Here is a 20,232-nt window from a genome sequence, read left to right as displayed (position 1 = left end):
CAAACAATTATGTCGTCCCACACTTATGTTTCTGTTCAACCGGCATATGATGTTCACAAAGTAATTAATCATAAAAGGCGGAGAGGGGGAGGAGATGAGGAAAGAGGGAGGAGAAGGGGAGGAGGGGAGTTGGGAGGGTGGAACAACATTATGAGTCTGGGTAATTGTCTAATTTTCCTTCAGAGAGCCCAACGAGGAATTAGAAAACAAACTGCTAGTGCTCCAATTCCAAGGTTGAGATGAGGAAGGTTGTCAAAGCATCCAGTATTGACTACAAACACAAAAAATAACACAAAAAACAGCAAATGTGTTTATTTTGAAGATGATTTTTCCCATATTTCTATTCGAATGCTAGAGTAGGATGTCCAGCGAATTCTAGTTATACTCAGAGGCATGTGTGGGAGAAATCCTTGTACCTCACTCACGTACTTGCAGGCAAACCACACCGGGATAGGAATACAATGTTTGGAAAAGACCCAAGTAGGGTATACACACACACACACACACACCCCTACACACGTGTACAGCAGGGGACATCATTGCACATACAGATGTGTAAGCAGCTGTAAAGCATTGATTTAGACGACACTGTGGCTTTTTGTAGCTTCATGGGATGCAAGAAAAAAGAAATTATCATGATGGATCAGTGGTATTATCACTAATCCACCACCGCTGGAAGGATAGAAATGATTGAACAGGGAGGGCCTGAAAGTGACAATTCACACAGACATACAGACAGACTGGCACTAACTTGTGAGCCTTCCGGTCACCCATACCCAGTTCTGCTAACGGTAGCACTTTACTTTAAAGCTCTCTTTTCAGCAGGATAAAATAACAAGGTAAAAGTGTGAAAACAACTTAAAGTTACCTGCACTTCAGTAAAAGCTGTTTCTCCCCACAAAATTAATTGCTTCTTACTGGGGACATTGAGTGCACATGACAGTGAAAGTCAAAGAGGTAGGAAGGCATCGCCTCAGTCCTCCTTTGTTCGGTAAATGACTAAATATTTAATGTTCCGGGGCTCTTAAGATTAAAGGTAACATGTTGTCAGTAATAGTGCAGCTACTTCAAAGGATGTAAATTATGCATTTCTTCCTTTAGCAGAGAAATCAAAGCAGGTAATGAAGATTAAAGTTTGTGGACCTCCACTCTCTCTCTGGTTGAGGAGAGGAGACAGAAAGAGAGGAATGAGGGCCCGCGTTAAGGAAGGTTAATCTATTCGGTGCATGGGTTATCTGATTAAAGAATCATTGTGTTCATTTAATCTGTTTCAGTGAAGCTGGTTCTCGTAGCTGGGAGATAGCGGTGTGACACAGGCCAAACCACCGCTGACAAGAGGTGCTAAAGCTGAAGTGGAAATCAAAGAACTGCATGACTTTGGGGAGACTGGAATGTTCACACAAACAGGCCACAATGCAGTTGTTCTTAATTCTACTTTTTTTGAAGTAGACGGGAAATGAAAGAGCCTCCAGTAACAACAGCATATACAGTCAATGTAATGGAGTTCTTTTGTTTTTTTGCTTTTTTTCCTCAAAATATGGCATTTGACACAGTCCCTCCTGTGTACGGATGTGTGGATTATTATCTGACGTGCAGTGCTTACGAGTCCACAGTTCCTCTAGTTACCAAAAAAGTTCAAATTTGCGATGGTAAAGGAGAAGAAGGGAACTTGGCTCCATCTTCAGAGCCATCATGCATCTCCCACATGCATCAGGCCTGTTAAACTACTGATTGGCCTGAGATGGTAATTCTAATTTGTAAGGGATGCAGCTGTGCCATCACATCAAAAGTGAAACACAAAACTAAGCAAACGTGTGTTGAGGAAGGCCTGGTGATAAAATCACTGAAACTATTGTTCAAGCCAATAACTGTATTCCTTATAATCTGGATCAATATCCACATCTCCTCTGACAGTCATCACCACCACACAACTACAACTATCTACAGTGTATTAATGTACAAACAGCACTCTTGTGAAGCTGAGACAGTGTCGAGAGAGGCACAAATGCAAAGTGAACAAAGCCCTGTGTTATTCTATTGGAATCAGATTCCTCTTTAACTGAACATAGACTTATTGATCACCGTGAAACTACACAAGAGCAGCTACCAAATGAAAGAAGGTGTGTGTGTGTGTGTGTGTGAGAGAGAGAGAGAGAGAGAGAGAGAGACCGAGAGAAAGAAAGGACAAGGGGGAGAGAGCGCAAGAGAAAGGGGTAAATAACATCTTCATCTCCACTTGCGTCTGCAGCAGCCAGTCAGTCAGGCATCATTAATCCAGTGAGGAGCCTCATCCGTTGTGTATTGGTTCATTTTACAACACTATAGTACTGTCTAAATATTGACAAAGCTCTGCTGTCTGGGCTATTGACTGTCATCAGAATGCTCCACCTCAGAGCAGAGTATAAAAAGGGACTGAGGATCTGATGTGTAAGTGAGTATGTGTGTGTGTGTGTGTGTGTGTGTGTGTGTGTGTGTGTGTGTGTGTGTGTGTGTGAGAGAGAGAGAGAGAGATACTCAGAGCACTAGTTTAACTGTAGTGTAGTACTGCTCAATGGATGTTACATTGAGAGATTGTGTGAGTGCAAACACAAACTTGAGACAGATGCATGTATTGCAAGAAGATACACAAACATACACAAACTGGGAAGGACTGTAGTTTCTCTCAACTTGTTCGTCCTCTAAAAATCACTTACCTCAAATAATTTCTATGCAAATATACCGCGCAGTAAAATTTAGCAGCTGAATTAAATCCAAAACATATTTGGTCAAAAATCAATTCCCTCGGTCCTCCACACAGACAGCCCACTTTCCCACAATCCTGCACTGCTGATAAATATTCATTTTTATATTTATGTTACAGAAAAAAAGCTGTGATGGGCAAAATGGAAAAGTCTCCCCAACAAAAAGGCCTCTGAAAACACACACTAACACGCTTATTTGTAAAACACACAGTTTACAAATAAGCGTGTCAGATAACTGTGATTCCACATGTGGATCATTTAATGGGGAATAAATAAAACTAGATTTAAATTATGATTCTACTGTGTTACACTGTTTAAAAGCAGCTTTCTGACCCTGGTGCTCGCTCAGGGCTTTAAATGTCCTTCTACAGTTTTCCACCCTGTGTGCCAGAATAACCACGAATCTCCTAACAGCACTTGAACATTCTCTCTTTTCAAAACGAGATGGTAATTACTTAACAAATCACTGCCTCTTTTAAGTGCCAGATGAAAAAGTGTAAATGGGGGGGGGGGGGATACACAGGAAATAAAATAAAATCCTTTTTTCTCCATTTCCAGTTAAGTGGCCAGCGAGGGAGAACGGGGAGATATTTAATGTTGCTTAAATATGCAGTGTGATTCTACCCACTGATTAAATTATAGCAGATGAGATCTTCTGTTGGCTGGAAACTTGAAAAAGTCCAGAGCTGTTTAAAAATGCATCAAACATGCTGTTGGATTAACTCTCTGTCTCTGTCTTTCACTGTCTCACTGAAGGGAGAAAGGGGAGGGCCAGGCCACGCCGAAGGGGAGGACAAAAGGGGGTGAGGGGGGCTTTAAATACTGCTGTATTTGACACAGACCACATATGATAAAAGTGCACTTAATAATAAAAAGGAATGAAAGAGGAATTATTTGAATTAAGTCAACCCACTGAAAGATGTGACAGTGTGTATGTGTGTGTGTGTGTGTGTGTGTGTGTGTATTAATTAGCGTGTTTGCCAAATGGTCCGAGTGGGAGCCCACTGGGTCCTGTGCTCTGCACTTTTCGCCCTCTTCCTCCACTCTTCCTTCCCTCTCTTTCTCCTCCTCTCCAGAGCCAAGATGTGCATATGTTTTGGGCTGCTTTAATTTCTCCGCTCATAATTGGGCTGAACTGCAGGGAGCCCTCATCCACTGGGACAACACTGTAAACATGAGTTTACTCTCTCCATCTCTTTCTCTCTGGGTGGGAGTGGGTGGTAGAGCTGTTCTCTCTCTCTCTCTTTGCCTCACACACATGCATGCACATGCGAGCACATACACACACACACACACACACACACACACACACACACGTACAAGCTGAAAGCACAATATAGTACACTTATCAAACAAATAAACTACCAACCAAGACAACAAGAAAAGGGGCTTTACTCTGACCCTCCATTTCCAGGGATGAACAAAGAAACACAAGCCGCTCGGAGCGCTGCTCCCGCTCAGTCAATGACAGAAAAAATAAATAAATAATTGAGCGCAAGAGAAACTGTTTGAAGACTCAGAGGCTTCTAGCACACCACATTGCATCAGAGGGCCAGTAGACATAGAGTACTTTCCTGCCGAGATGGGTAATGAAGGCGGCTGGGAAGTTATTCATAAGAATCTGACCATGTAAGCACTTGTGTAGAGACATGATGTTTAATTTGTAGTTTGAGCAAAAGAAGTTTTCAAGTCCAGCTGCAAATACGGCACAATAATGTCACACTTGACTGGGCAAACAGGTCAAACCACCTCCATTGTGCTCCTTCAGGAGCTGCCAAAATACAGCGTGGGACTCCGGGATGCAGAGGGTTAATGCACTGAATGAGCTTTGGAGTGGTAATAGGTTGTCCAAAAATGTACTGCTTATCTTATACAGCATACTTCCATAATTTAGATGCTGTTTGCATGTCTGTGTGTGCATGTTTCTGTTTGTTAGTGCATGTGTACTGTATGTCTATTGGCAAAGTCTAAGCATGCTCCTGCTCCATGTGTGTCTGTCTGAGTGTGCACATACTGTATGTGTGTAGGCGTGCTCCTGAGTTCAGGGGTAGTGACAGCTTTGACAGCTATACCTGCCAATGGCCAGATCACGGCGATAACCCTTCCTGTCGCCACAAAGCCGTCAGAAAGGCTCCAATTTCCCCCCCAGACACTGGGCCAGTCTGTGGAGGCAAGGGGGGGGGGCAGACAACCTCCAGCCATTCTCCACAATACACTCTCCTCATTCCACCCCACTAACACATGAATGGGGATCCAATTGATTCTTTTTCACCAGAGTCCATTTTCCCACCCGGCCTGACACAGAGAGAGGATTTTGTGCTCATCTGCCCTTCCTTGTGTACTTCATATCGGGGAGAAGACTTATAGAAAGGGAAGGTAAAAAGGGGGGATCTTTATCAGAAAGCGAATTAACGCTCAAAGTGCTCCATTTGGAAGGTATATCAGGCCAATCCATTAAAAGGGCCTTCAGAAAAGAGCCGGCACGGAGGACACCTTGAGAATGAACAGAAGACCTTGCTGAAACAGCACTCTTTAGAGAGAGAGAGAGAGAGAGAGAGAGAGAGCAAGGCAGTATGGGACTTTGTGCCACGTGGGCCTGCATAATCACCTGCTAAATAATGGTTATACTTGTACCAGAAGAAGACAGAAATGACATAAATAACCAATTTATAAATTGACAAACAAGAAAAAAACACATTAATGTTGGTTTTGTGTCATTATTATCTATGAATCTTTAAACATTTGTCCACCCATTTTCAGTGTGTATTTTCTCGCCTGAGTCCTGACTGCGTTTCCTTTTTCTCTCTCTCTTGCATGAAACACACACGCACACACACCTGCACCAGCAGTGACTTCCATTAATCTTCCCCCAGGCCCTGTCCTCAGTGAGCTGACCCAGGTGAAGGAGTGGGGAGTCTGGGGTCAAAGGCTAGAGGAGAGCCCCTGTCTGGATGGGGGCCTCGTGAACATTAGCCCCTGGCCAATGGGATGCGGTTGTGGAGGGACCACCCCATACTGACTGAGAAAGGTCAGTGATTAGAAAAACCAAAGTGACATATGAAAAAAATCTTAAGGTGTAAATCACTGCATACAGGTGAGGTGTAACTATGAGCAGCATGTGACAATTTACATTTACAACATGTAAATCAGGAACAGAAATATGACCAGTTTTCGTGCAGTAAAAAAGTTAACACCTTCAGTTAAAATGACAGAGGATGTAAGATGCAGCACAAAGCCTAAGCTACAGTTTGCATTCTGCAAGACTGTAATGGTCCACAATGTAGATTTGATCTGCTCCAGTCTGCAGATATCTGTCTGCCTGCAGCTGAAAAGATATAATTGTGCAGACTGTGTGCAAACAAACACAAAATGTGTGAACACATCTGCCTGCAGACAGGGAGGGTGTGATATACCTAAAAGAAAAAAAAATAGTCACACTGTACCTTCTACTGCTGAGCACAATCATGTTGGAAAAGATGACTGATGAAAACGAGACCATATCAGAATCTGGCCTCACGATGCAGATCAGCCAAGTATGTTTGAGACTAACACACAAACAAAGTTAAAACTGTACGACTGATTAACTCCATGTTCTATAGATATTCTAACATCATTAATGTCCATCTTCTGTGGTCTCCTATATAACTTTGTATCGCATTTATATCTGAACATATTTGTTCCGCATAATTGGATGTTTCTTTATCCTCTTCATAAGTTAAAGTGCACTTAGGATGCATAATTCAAGTGGAAAATGTACCTTGTACTTATCCATATCACTCATTGATATTTTATTAAAACCGAGAACACTTGCTTGCAACACTGTGCATTAGGGAAAAAAAGTTTCAGTCATTTAAAGGAACATAATGTAATATATTTACAAAGACTGTGGTTTCAGGATGGATGTGTACAATAATCATAGGGCCAGAAAGGGAGTATGTTTTACATTGCACTTACTGATCATTTAAAAATATATTGATTGGCCTTGAGTTGCCTTTTGCAGATTAGTTTGGGACTCTCCAACCCATCTGTTTACAGTAATAAAGTAGCATGACTCAATAAAAAACAGAAAGTCTGAGTATACAGACACTGTCAATCATCATAAATGACACACTGAAAAGAAAGAATGGCTACACTCCAGGCATATTGCAAGGGAAGATGCGGTTTTGGCTCTATTTTGGAGTTCCAGACTGTGCCACCGTACAGATCACCCCAGAGCTGACCTCATCCCAGCCTGCTGATGGGAGAACAGAGACAGGGCCCCTGGGGTGAACCTGGCTTTTTGTGCCTCCTCTCTCACTCTCCTCTCCAGGGGGAAGACCCCAAACAAGCAGCCCCTCTGTCTCAAATACCTAACAGGAACAGAGACTCAACTCTTCACCTGGCATTATCAAACAGCTCAATGAACAAGGAGCACACACAAAAAGTTACACAGATTGTGAGTGACTGAGGAGGGACGTAGGGCATCTTCAGTCTACACTGCTCTTCACTTTTTAGTTTGTTTCTGTCAACCTACCATCACAATGAATAATATATAATAAAAGTATTATAATAACAAGAGCACCTTAAAAACTTAAAAACACACACTGATCTGTTCCTAACTGCTACATCTACTCTGACCTAACCACTCACATGCAAACACACACAAACACTCAGACTTGAAAGCGGCTGATACACGAGGCGTGTTGATCCTGTTTAAAATGGCAAGTTTCCTGGTGTAAGCTGTTAGTCTCCCCTGGCGTTGGTCTCCCTCTTCTCTCCAGCCCCTCATCTCTAATGCATGAGTCAGCCAGAGAGACCGCAGAGGCCAAAGAACGAGCAAAAGCAAGGGAGAGTGAGGGAGCGAGAGCGGACGGAGGGAGAGGCTAACCCTGGCACTGCGGTGCAACACTTTCATATTCTAATAAACCCAACATGAATACACGCTTATATAGAAAGGGAGGAAATTGCATTTCTAAAACTCTCTCTGTATCAAAGGGCATTCCGCTGAACATCTCTCATACACACACACACACACACACAGACACACATAAACATGCAGTCCGGCATTTTCCAAACCAGGAAAAAAATGGACTAACACAAACACACACACACAGGGAATGCTCAGAGGGATTACAGTCTGCTGACGATAGCAGTTGAATACACACACAGGCATAAAAACAGAAAACTTCTTAGGGTTAGTTCTGTTTGTAGAAGTTCTAACTAGCTGTTGGGAAACAGTGAAAACTGATTCCTCTGATTGTATAACTGCATTACAGAGGGTAAACCAAAAACAAGCAAGAGGTAACAGACAGAGCAGAAGACACATCAGAGGCCGAGGGGTCTGAAGCAAAGAGGCAAATACTGTGCAAAACATGTACGCTACGCAACCTGAAAAGGGGGCCTCATTTCTGGCCTCATCTCCTTTAGAGCAAGCCATTTAATTTCAGGCCACTGATACCAATCCCTCTTTTCACAAGAGTTAATATCCCATTCTCCCTCCTCCTCTCTGCTGGTGTGTGATGGAGTCTCAGTGACAGCCTGTAATGCAGGCCTGTATGCATTGATTATATGACACCCTCCATTCAGGTGTGCTATTAAAGTTCCCCTCCTCTCTTCCTTTCTGCTCTGCCAGTGGAATAATGTCCAATAATAAGAGGAGCAGGTGACTGGAGCTGAGACAGGAGCCAGGCTCACCGACAGAAACACTCGTTCCCTGGCAGGGCTAGATGAAGATACGCCCCGGTTATTCGCCCCGGCACTGCAAGCCATGGAGGGTTGAGAGTATGTGGAATACATAATTGCATTTAATTTACATGAAGGGTGCTTTGACTACCCCCTTGTCTGTCTGCCCCACCCCTCCGCATATCTGAACCTATGTAAAATCAAACCATCCCACCTTAGCTACCCCTCCCCCTGCACTCACGGGAGACGCCCTCATGTCTGTCCCACACATGAGCATTCAGCAACACAGGACACAGAGAATATGCCTTCAATTAGTGCTCAGTGATGAGTGCATCCTTGTGTATGCCAGATGACCTTGTAGAACACTTAAGTAAAATGCAAATAAGTATTTTTAAATATTGCTAACAAATGAAAATTAAATTAATTTAATGTAATAAGAAGTAATAGAGGCAAATTAGTGATGCCAAAACAAAAAGAATCAAAAGATTTTTGTCAATATGAGATATTTTCACACTTTTTCCACCTGAGAGCAAATTTATACATGGAAAAAATACATTCAAATTAAAAGCAAGTAAGAGACAAACATGCCAAGGTACTGGAAATGATTACGAACAGACTCCCCATCAGTAGCCTGACAATCATGATTCTACGTTTAGTGCATTTAAAACTGAGTACATGCAAAATCCTTTAATAAATTCATTATTTTGCTTTGTGGCAGATAGCAATCAATGTTAATGTGCATTACACCACCTATTAAGAACAAAAAAGAAAAGTAACTTAGGGTGAGTATATTTTTAATATGATATCAATAACATAATGTGGTTAATGTCAACAGCAGTATATGACATCAGCTCTAAAACATAATAATAAAGATAGTGGTGGTTCTCATCAAATGATTAAATAAAAACCATGCAAATTTCAGATCCTGTAGGTTAAGCTGTAGGTTGGTACACAAACCCATTATAGCAACTAAAATCAGGTCATATTACAGTAGCTGTACCAAGCCACAGACAGACAGCATCTTTAAGCCTTCTTCTCTCACCCACACAGTATTCCTGCACAGCAGTCTACCTTCTCCATCTCTGCCTTCTCTTTCTGTGTTTCTGGGAAGCTCCAGGCCCAGAATAGAGCTCAGAGCTCTATGGTTTACATAAACTACAATGCCTCCTCAGCTTGGAAGGAGGAAGAAAGACACAAGCATCTGTTTTTGTTTGCATTTTATTCCGAAACATAAAATTGAATCAATCTTTTAATACTCTGGATTGTATAAACATGGGAGAGGACTGCTTGAATAAATATCAAGAATGAAAATGGATTTCTCGTCGACGACTATTATCTATGTGGTTTATTTATGAATACCACGGCTGGTGCCAAAATAGGCAAGACATAAAAATACAGAGATAATGTGTTTAGCCATTTTTCATTTTCTTCTCTTTAAGTGAAAGAATAAATATTAGGATTTACATCACATTTACATTTTTATCTAAATCAAGTTGAGTGCCACTAAACCTGTGTGCACCATTTTCATCTGTGGTTGCCAAGACAACTTGGAAAGTAACAAAAGCAACATGACACTGACATCTTTAACAGGAAAATCATTAAAACCAACATGAGGGGCCAGATGATGCTGTCTGCGTCGCAGTCAGTGTGTGACTGATAAACACCACGCTGGATCCATAAATAGACTAATAGCTCCTTCAGTGCTCCCACCACAATGCACTCAGGTTAGTAGGTGTTTTTGTAAAAATGATAGATAAAATCGTCTCAATCTCAGCGATTCATAATAGTGGTAATATAATATTAGAAACAGTGTAAGATGCAGCATAGCATACACACCTAAACATATCCCAGGGCCATCTATTGCTGGCCACATAACACCCATCAATGCTTAACTACCTCTCATGCACACAAACATATATAAGGTATTATGCAGAATAACAGTTTTATGGATTTTAAATGGCATTCATTTACGAAGAGTGTTGTTAGACATCACATGGAGCAACTATTTTATCCCCTCTAAATGTAGATCAGTCTTCTTAGGAGAGATGCAGAGGGAGGTCCAGGACATTAGAAAAGTTGGATCTGTCTTCAGTCACTGATTAAACACTAGACCAGTGTGGAAGAATAGAAAGGGATCACATCAACTGGGACTGATGCACAAATGCATAATGGAACCATCACATGAACGCTATGCCTCCATTAATATCTTTGAAGAGTGAAGACTCCGAATAGCAAGAAGCTTTTTCCATCCATATTTCTTAGCTCAGATTTTTTACGAGCAGGTGCTCTGGTTATTACCGTATGCTGCACAGACTGAAACAAACTTCACACGATCGCACTGAGAACCACAGCAGATCCTCCACAGCCAGGGGATGACTGTCTATAGTCTGTGCACGCTCCAGCGTGTGTGTATGTAGTGTGTGACAGGTTTATAGGAGTCATTTATCCTGCTCAGCGGGCTAGTGTAGTGCGGAATGGTGGCCTGAGTGCCAGGCGTAGCTTATTGTTGTGTAGCCTTTATGGGCTACATTAAGTACAGCTGAGTGAGAGGGAAACATACAGTACAATACCCTGAGCTCACACATGTCATACACACTGAGATTAAGTACCTCCCTGGGCCCAGGGCAGGCCTACAACCACTCAGCACAAGACCTGAGCCCACTCCCTCCAAATGGGTGAAGGTATAAGTTAAAGGAAACCTTCACCTCCACTGACCAAAGCATGCTGCCTCCAAGCACCAAGAATCTGTATCTCTTTAAATTACTTAGTTTTGGTTTAAGATTACCAACACTGATTTTCCTCTAAAATGAATAAGTGAATATTTCAGTATGACGTCGGTATGAAATCCAAATGTTTAGGGATGACTGTGTGTCATTAAAGAGCCTTTGATCATTCTGATAAAAAAAAAATATGAGGTACATCTCATCATGGCACTACATGTTCCTTGAACACACAGACAAAACTACATGTGTGCACCTGTTCTCAGACACACTGGCACAGACTTATGGGTCCAACAGTCAGGCGATTTGAAAAGCAGCTTTATTCTCTAACTTACCCACTTATAACACCCCCCTCACTTGTGTGTCTGCTTTTTTGAAAGCTTCATAAGCGTCGCCTCTTCAACTGTGTTCCACAGTGTAAAAATAGAGGCCATTATATTGCCTAATGCCTACCTGCCAGCCCTCTATGCTCCCTCCTGTACACGAAGGCTTTTACATGATGAGGTGGCTGACATGTTCCACACACACCATCCATTACCATATGTACACTGGATGAGACTCAGCCTGCGCAACTTATACTAATGCATGTTTGGTATGCCCTGTGGGGGTGGGAGACATACACGCACATGTACACACACACACATACGCACACGCTTAACACGCTTAAACATAAAAGATGTGCAAACTCTCTCCCATACAAATATAATGGCAGCATTGTGATATGCCACTTGTATTAACAGGAGGATGCTTTTAAAGTAAATAAAAACATTATAGCTGGCTCTCTGGGTTATGCTAGGTCCTGCTTCTCAGAGGCACACTCCAGTGTGCGTGTGTGTGTGCATGTTTGTGTGCGACTAGAAGAGGGGGGCAATCCTCTGTGCTGGGGCGGCGGTTCCTCTCTAATTGCCCCTCTAGGTGCCTGTGTGCTGGAGAGCTGAACTGAGGGTAAACACAGATCTAGAGATGATTAATAGCCAGAGGTCAGGGCGGAGCAAAAACAGGCAGAGAGGCTGAGACCTCACTCCAGCCTACCTTGGCCGCCCCAATCTACACACAGATACACACTGAAGGGTTGGGAAACGTCATTTTTTTCAACACTGGATTTGAAAATGTGTTCCCAGTCACTCATTAAAAAATCCTAACGGATCTATCCAAGTCCCTCCCAGCAAGAGAAGGTGAGATCATGAAGAAGAAGCACAGCAGGTCATTCAAGGGTGAGGGTGAAAGGTAAAGTTGAAGGGTGAAGGTGAAGGGTGAAGGTCACAGTGTCACAGAAGAAGTCCTTAACAAGCCATGATCAATACATGACCAGGAATCACTGAGCTCCTGTTTCTGCTTCATCCCCACACGGCTGTAGGTGGTCTTCCAAAGATTTTACACTGTAGCAGAGAGATGCATCGTGCTTCCAATACCTGCTCACTTTGTCTTCTCTGTCCCTTGATAAACACACACACACTCACAATTCTCTTCCTTACAGTATGTCCCATACACACATTTCTATCGGTCGCACTAGTCTGCTCACACATACACACACAGAGCACATCCAAGGCTGAATGGAGTCAGGCTGGGCGGCCCTTCATTTTTCATGCAAACGGTAATTTAGTGAGACTGCTTATTGATTGAGCGCCGCTTGTCTCCCAAACAATGCCACTTCAATCAGCGGCCCGTGGGGGGAGGGAGGATTGGGGGACAGGGAGGAGATGGAGGAGAGGTGGCGGGGGGGCTGGAAGGAGGGCTGCCGATAGCTGCAGTGACTGATTTAAGAGATGGATAAAAAGCAGATACGTCCCCCGCCCCTGTACTGATTAATGACAGTGGCCAGAGCAGCCCTGGACTATGCATCATGATTTAACCACCAGCCCCTCATCTAAAGATTAGCGTACACACACACACACACACACACAGTAAAAGCACTGACATACACAAGGTGCAACTACTGTACCTCACACAGAGACAACACATAAAGGTGTGAAAAAAGAGAAGAGGGAGAAAGAAGCGAAAGGGCATACTTGAGACTCTTATGTCTAGCACAGAAGTCAAAGGTCAACTCTTCATGTCTTGTTTTGTCAAACAAGCAGTTTAAAAGCCAAAAACATTCACTTTACAATAATATAAAGCCACAGATCACCTCAGCTTTACTGATGAGGTTATTGTGCTGAGGCTGGGTCCAAAAGCAAGTCAATCCCATTACACATTCATGTTAAAATGCATTGAAATCAACGTTTACAGCCTGGTAGCCAACGTTTGTAGATGATTTGTGAACTGTGATAATTCACCTTTTCCCATTACATTTAAGCTTAAATGTATGCATAATTAACAGCATGACCCTTTTGGGTGACAGATGGGTGCCATCTCAGATTGTGAGCTGCTTACTTATGCTGCCACCCGCCCACCACAGCTCCATTTTTTAGATCAATTATGAGTTCTGTTTACAGAAATTTAGGTACACTCAGGAACCATCAAGAGGCCAACTTGTTGTGCCTCTCTCTCTCTTAGTGGGTTTTTTTAACTACTCTTAAGAAAACCTGTGGATGACATCACAGAGTGTTCATCCATCTTTATTTGCAGTTTTATGGGGAAAAGAAGGCAATTGTTTAGACAAAAAATCATTGCTGACCTTTCACATTCCTTTTACTCTACAAAGAGTCTATTCAATGGTTAAAAGGTTTGCAAAAACATGTACAGCAGAGCAAAGACAATGCCCCAGCTCCTCGTCTTACTCCTGCGTCTAGGCTGATCCAACCTGAACAATCCAAACAAAGCAGGGTCCAATGTCACAAGTGCAGCGCTGATACCTATAGTGCAATGTCAACCTGTGTGATGGAAAACACTGACTCTGGTCCATTACTTGTACTGGAAGCTGAGGAGGAGGGTTGGGGCCCCTCCCTGCGGCTGCTAAAATATTCATCAGACTCCCCAAGAGCATGTCTGCTAATAGTTACACATGGAGCAGGAGAAAGAACTGAGAAGGAGGTGGAGAGGGGTGGGTGCAAAGGCAAAGGGAGGAGAAATTGGGGAGATGAGCGATGCTCCCTGTGTGCATGTCAGCTAATAGTCAAACATGAAGAGCTAGGAGGGAGGGAAAACAGGAGAAAAAAGAAAGGGAATGGAGGAGAGGGCTTGTTTAAATCAGTCTGTGGCTGAAATCACTGGGGATGGACCACAAAAAAGCACAAGTGAGTAAAAGAGAGAGAGAGAGAGACAACAAGAGAGAAAGATTGAGAGGGAGTAATCACTCCTTTTCTTCCTCCTCTGCCATCACTTGGCCCTCCGAGCTGCATTCCAGATTGATTAAAAGCCCCTCTTGTAATTGTCAGATCTTATAGGAACCATCGCTGTGTTTGAGGAGGAGGGGTCATCTGTGCGAGCAGGATAGAAGAGAAACCCAATTTCAATCACGTCAACCAGTGTAACACAGTCACTTCAATAGCCACCAGTCGCTACAGCATCAATCAGAACTCCCACTCTAACGAAAAATATTGTCCATGTTTTGTCTGTACAAACAGTAGCCCAGGTGACTGAGCCCTAACTCTCTCTTCTAGTGAAGGAATATTAAAAAAAAAAAAGTACACGTGCATGCATAAACACACACACACACGCACACACGGGAGTCATTTCTCCAGTCATTAAAATGAGAAACAGCCGATGGTGTAGGAGCTGTTGAAATACCATTAAGAAATGGAGATAAATGCAGTGGATCCCAGCCTACGATGGTAACCTCACTACAGTAAATCAGACAGTGACGAATATTACTGAGACCAGGCTGCATGCATGCAACCACACAAACACACACAGACAAAACACACGTGTGTGCACACATGGGCTTACACACACCCTTTCACATTCACACAAACTGTGCAAACAATCTGCGAGGCACCTTCCCCAAAAAATGCTCTTTTGGTAGATTAATGACTAATTATCCTAATTAAATGCTTCCCGATCATCTGTTGTGATATATGGATGATTATTATGTCCCGAGATGATTAAATGATAGTATAACAGAACAGTCTCATATCGTTTCAAAGAATTAATGAGCGTTTGTACAGAGGAACTGTGGAAATAAGGCACAAATTAAAGATTGAATTAACTTAGATTTAATCAATTCAGAACTAATTGTGAGCTGCAGTAATAAAAAAACTTTCTTGCCTTTTAATCACAGGTGGAGATGTAATTTCTAAACGGTTTTAACATTCACAACAGTCTAAACGGTAAAAAGAATCCAATCTGGTGCAGCAAATGACTACAGACCAGAACACTCTATGGCAGACTTGTATGAACTTGTTTTTTGTATATTATTTATAAAATAAGAACACCTATGATGTCTAAACTGGCCTCATTTCCTACACAGTGCGAGCCGCTGTACAACTTTTCCTTTGATCTTTCTGTTCTCATGACCAGTTGATTGTGTTAGTTAGTCTAATGTAAACCAATAAACGAGGCTAACCTTGTAAGGAAGGTCGATGCTTATTTAAAAGCTCATTGATTAACAGTTGTGATTATTGATCATGCCATGTTGCCCAGACAGAATTGACAGATCTGATAGGTCAGAGGTACACAGACAGACAGACACACAGGGGGTGAGCAGTCACTACATCTGATGGGCATGATGATAGGGGTGCACACTGATGCAGTTCCTCCACTCAATCATGTTCTAACTTGAAGAGATTATTTGGAGTATCAACTTATTATCTGTACAGCACTTGAACCTTCTCAGTATTTTTGCCCTAACTCCCATCTCTCGCTCCGGCGCTTCATTCACTTCTCCACACAGTTCACGGTGCAGAGCAGAGCCGTTGCATGTGAAGGAGATAGTAAGCAGTAATATTCAATTATTGTATGCACAGCGTCCCCGTCCCGCCCTAAATTGATTTCTTTCAGAACGGGAGGCATCGCTCAGCACTGACACACAGCCATGTTTCCCCCATCTACCACATCCCACGCAAATTACTCCTCCATCTGCTCTCCCTCCTCAGCGCATCGTGCATTTACCCCTCACCTCCCTTCTTTCTTCTCCTCTCCTCCCCTCTCCTCTCCTCTCCTTCTCTTCTTTCTTCCTTTTTTTCCCCTCCCGTCTCATCATCTCCTCATCTTCTGCTCTCCCTGTCAAACTACACAGCTATCGGTGGTTGGCATAGGCCCCGGCTCCCATACAGTACATTTAATCTGTCTTTAATCTCTTTGCATTGTAATGGGAAATGGTTTTGTGTTTTACTCTTTGATTGAAGCTGCGAGCCCACCCCTCACCACCGCGGGACTCTGTGTTTAAGAGTGGGAGGTGTTTTCAATTTTGCCCTTGCTCAAATTGTCGTTTATCAAAGAATTCATATCAGTAATGTGATTCTACATATTAACCAGGCTGTTTGTAAGTGGCCTAATAGGAAAAGGAGTGGAGAAGGAAAAAGATAGAGCCGGTGAGAAAAATTAAAACTGGCTTCCGCTCAAAGAATTAATAATATTACTCTGAATTACATGCAGGCTGTGTGTCAACATTTTTCATTGTAAAATTGTGTAGGAGACTAAAGAAGCGGTTGATAAATACCTTGTGGATGTGGATCATCTGTAAAAACACCTGCAGGTGGTAGTTTTCTCACCGTCAGGTTATACCATCATCATAAAGACCTTTACAATTGTACCTTTAATAAAGCCACACAGAGGGGGACTAGGTCTAATCAATACTTCATATAGCAGGGATTATTGTTTGTTCAGCGTCAACATAGATTCAAAACATCCAGGCCCGACAGTCATGTAAAGCCAGAATTGATTTGCTCATAAAAGCAGTGAAATTTTTGATGTTGTGTCACATTTAACTTTTTTTTTTTCCAGCATCACATTTTTTATTCATACACACAGACACTTTCATAAAGAACGGGCGTACTGTTAAAACTGACTGACATTCACAGGCAATGATGGATAAAATCAACAAAGAATCCAAACATACATAAACACATATATAGGTGTATATATATATTCATGGACACACACACACACACACACACATACATACGCAGCCTCGTCTCTCCTCCTTTTCTAATTAAAGGGACCTCTCTGCCCTGGGTGTGTGTGTGATATTGACACTTAGCTCCGTACAATAAACTTTATTGGCAAGCCCTGCTTGATTACAGCACTAAACTAGAATAACAAGGAATATGGGAGGAGGGGACGTGGATTATATACTAAACAGACATTAGTGGGCTGTATTCAAATATCTGGTGCATTTTAATAAGAAGCTCCACCAGGCCTCTGTCTCCACCAGCAGTGAGATGAAGCTGAAGCATGCGCTACACAAATACAAAATGACATTGGTGAAATACTGTGAAGGCAGAGAAAACATAAAGAGTGGATAAAAGAGATATATATTGAAGGATGGAGGAAGGCAAAGAGGGATAGATTTCCCGTCATTAATGATCTATGGAAAATACTCTGTCTATTTTCAGATATACTGTTAATGGCTGCTTGCTGCCATTAAAATCGTTGCTGTCCTGAACTCAGCTATTCACATATTGGCTGCTGCTTCATCTAATATTCATCTACTGGGGGTCAGTGGCGGTGGTGGCATGCTTAATTTGTATACAAAATTAAGGGTGGAGAGAAGGAGATTTAAATGAGATGAGATTCAACAAACACAGAATTTATGCAACTTAAAAATCTTCCCACTCATTTATGTATCGTGCCCTTTTACAAAATACTTAAAAAACACTATATCATTTTGGACGTTAAATTACCGCCTCAAGTGCTAAATCGATTAGGTTCCACTGGCAGGTGAAGCAAAAGATGATGTCTTCTTTTTACTGTAAGTGCAAATTCCAACTTTATCTCCTAACTTTGCATTCAACAGTAAACTGGAAGATTTATGTCAGAAGAGCCACTTTGCCATATGTCACATTACTTTTGAGAATGGCTCACTGTGTTGCAAGCCTACCTAAATGGCCCATAAGGTTCTACAGACGCTCCCAGCATTTGAATGCATTATACAATTATTTAAACAAAGTATAAACAGAGTTAAAATATACAGTAAAAATGCATAGTATAATTCCATACATTCAGCTCTGTGACTGCAAATGAACCGCCGCTGTCCATCCCGCAGCTGCAACATACACTGATCAGATTTCTCCGCTCAGTCAGTTGAACTACAATGACCCCTACTGGCCCAAAATGGTACTGGGTTAGTGGACCCCTAACACAAAGAGCCTTTACCTCACTGGAAACTAATGGTTTTGTCATGAAAAAAAAACAGAATCACTGACAAGAAAAGGCCATTCTCTTAGTCCCTTTTTGCAACATGTACTTTGTATTCTCTCCAACATTTACATCTCACACTTGTTTTGTGTTGTTTTCGTCATGTTCATTCATTTCCCTCATCACACTTCAAATCAACCCCTGTGCCTCTTCACATCCTTCCTTTTTCCCCCCACTCTCTCGAGGCCTTGGCACCCTCAGCAGGGCCTCTCCCGCTGGATGTGTTGGCAGACTTCTGCCTCTGATTCACCCACAGCGTGCCCTCTGGCTTAACAGGCTGGCACAAGGACACGCAGAAGAGTCAAGAGAGAGGAGGGCAGGGCACCAAGCATTGAGCTACTGACTGATAGACCCATATATTCTGAAAGAAAGTTATCACAGATTAGGAGAGCAGTATTTGAGGTGCAGTAGATGGTTTTAGGTCTGTGATTTCTGTGAGCGTGGCAGAAAAGGTGAGATTGGAAGAACTACTCTGTAGAAGGTGTGAGTCTAGAGGAGAACACCAGAGACACACATGCGGCCTCACCTTGAAGAACCACTGACCCCACACACCTTTATTGCATCTCCAATTAGAGGAGAGGGAGGGAGGAAGGGAGAGTTACAAAGAGGGAGAGCCGGAAAGAAAGAAGGAAAGAGAGGGGGAGGGATGTATTTCATAAGTGTAGTTCCATAAAGAGCACTGACCCAAATGGCATTCAGTAATTCTTCCCTGTGCCAGAGGAGGTTGGATAATCAGAAACTTCATCAAACTCACCCTCTTCCTTCTTTCCTTCCCTGTGTCTGCAACACCTCCTACTGTCCCACCCTCTGCTGGAACCTCTTAAACAAAAATCGTGTGTAATAACTGCATAACGTATACGGTGCATCCAGAACACGCATCAAAGAACATCCCTCTACCCCCCTTCATCGCTTCATTTTAATTAAACAAGTTTCCTCCACTCGCCATCTTTCATCTCTTTGATCTGTTCCCATCCATCTCACAGTAAAAGAAACAGTCTATCTCCACTTTGAGAAAGTTGTACATGTTTGATTCTGAGGACTTCCAAGCAGCGGCAGTACTGTATTGATTCAAAACAGGCATCAGAGCACCTACAAAAAAGTTACAGAAATCACAAAAAACAGTCCCTTTGTCAAACACTCTACACTATGACTACATCCACTTGGCTCCATATGGGTTTACTAATAAAAGCTGAACAAATCCCTTTTTGAAAGTGTTCAATAAATTCAAATCTGTCTTTATGACAATGTCTGCAATACATATCAGATCTGTCACTGCTGTGTTGAGATAGATATGGGAGGACAGAAATTTAAAAGAAAATGATACAATTAAAGTGTGTCTCAAGCACCAAGTTCCCATCGATCCATTCGCTTTTTTTTCCAATACACTATGGACTTAACATGGACTTATTTTTTCTTAAGCACAACTGGGACCACTCCCTCCCTCTGGGGGAGCAACACTCACACAATGCTTCAAAAGAACATTTTGTTTATATGTTCAATACCAGAAACGTCAATAAAATTATCCATTCATTAATTTCCTATTCAATACAAATTTAATGCAGAGCCACGGAGTAGCCAGCTCATATCCAATAAGGACATCTATCCACAATCACTCTGCTTGGTGCTTCCCATTTTGTGCACAAACACAGACACACACACACAACATACACATCAATAGGACTGTCCGTAAAACAGCTATTCCTCAGATCCTGACTCAATACAGTACAGAAGAGGAAAGAAGAAAAACAGCAAATATGGAGGATGAGATTGGGGGAGAACTGTCAAGGTAAAAGTCTAGAAATTTAAAAGTCTTTTTTATTCAAACATGGACATGGAACCAGTGGTAGAGGGAGTATTTAAAGAAAACACTCAGT

General features: G+C 42.3%; 1 protein-coding gene across 2 annotated transcripts in view; it reads right to left on the bottom strand.

Annotated features, from left to right (window-relative positions):
* wwox (WW domain containing oxidoreductase) overlaps positions 1-20,232 on the bottom strand; it is a 114,265-nt gene that overhangs the window by 45,086 nt on the left and 48,947 nt on the right. The window contains exon 9 of one of the 2 annotated variants that reach the window (XM_028407846.1): positions 10,361-10,508. The exons of the other annotated variant lie outside the window; for it this stretch is intronic. Coding sequence (XP_028263647.1) covers positions 10,491-10,508 — 18 coding nt within the window. The 3' untranslated portion in view covers positions 10,361-10,490. Of the gene's footprint in view, positions 1-10,360; positions 10,509-20,232 lie in introns of those variants that run through there. 2 annotated transcript variants of the gene reach the window in all.

Source organism: Parambassis ranga, chromosome 6 (assembly GCF_900634625.1).
Source record: "Parambassis ranga chromosome 6, fParRan2.1, whole genome shotgun sequence".
NCBI lineage: Eukaryota > Metazoa > Chordata > Actinopteri > Ambassidae > Parambassis > Parambassis ranga.
This window is presented reverse-complemented; position numbering and strand designations above follow the sequence as displayed.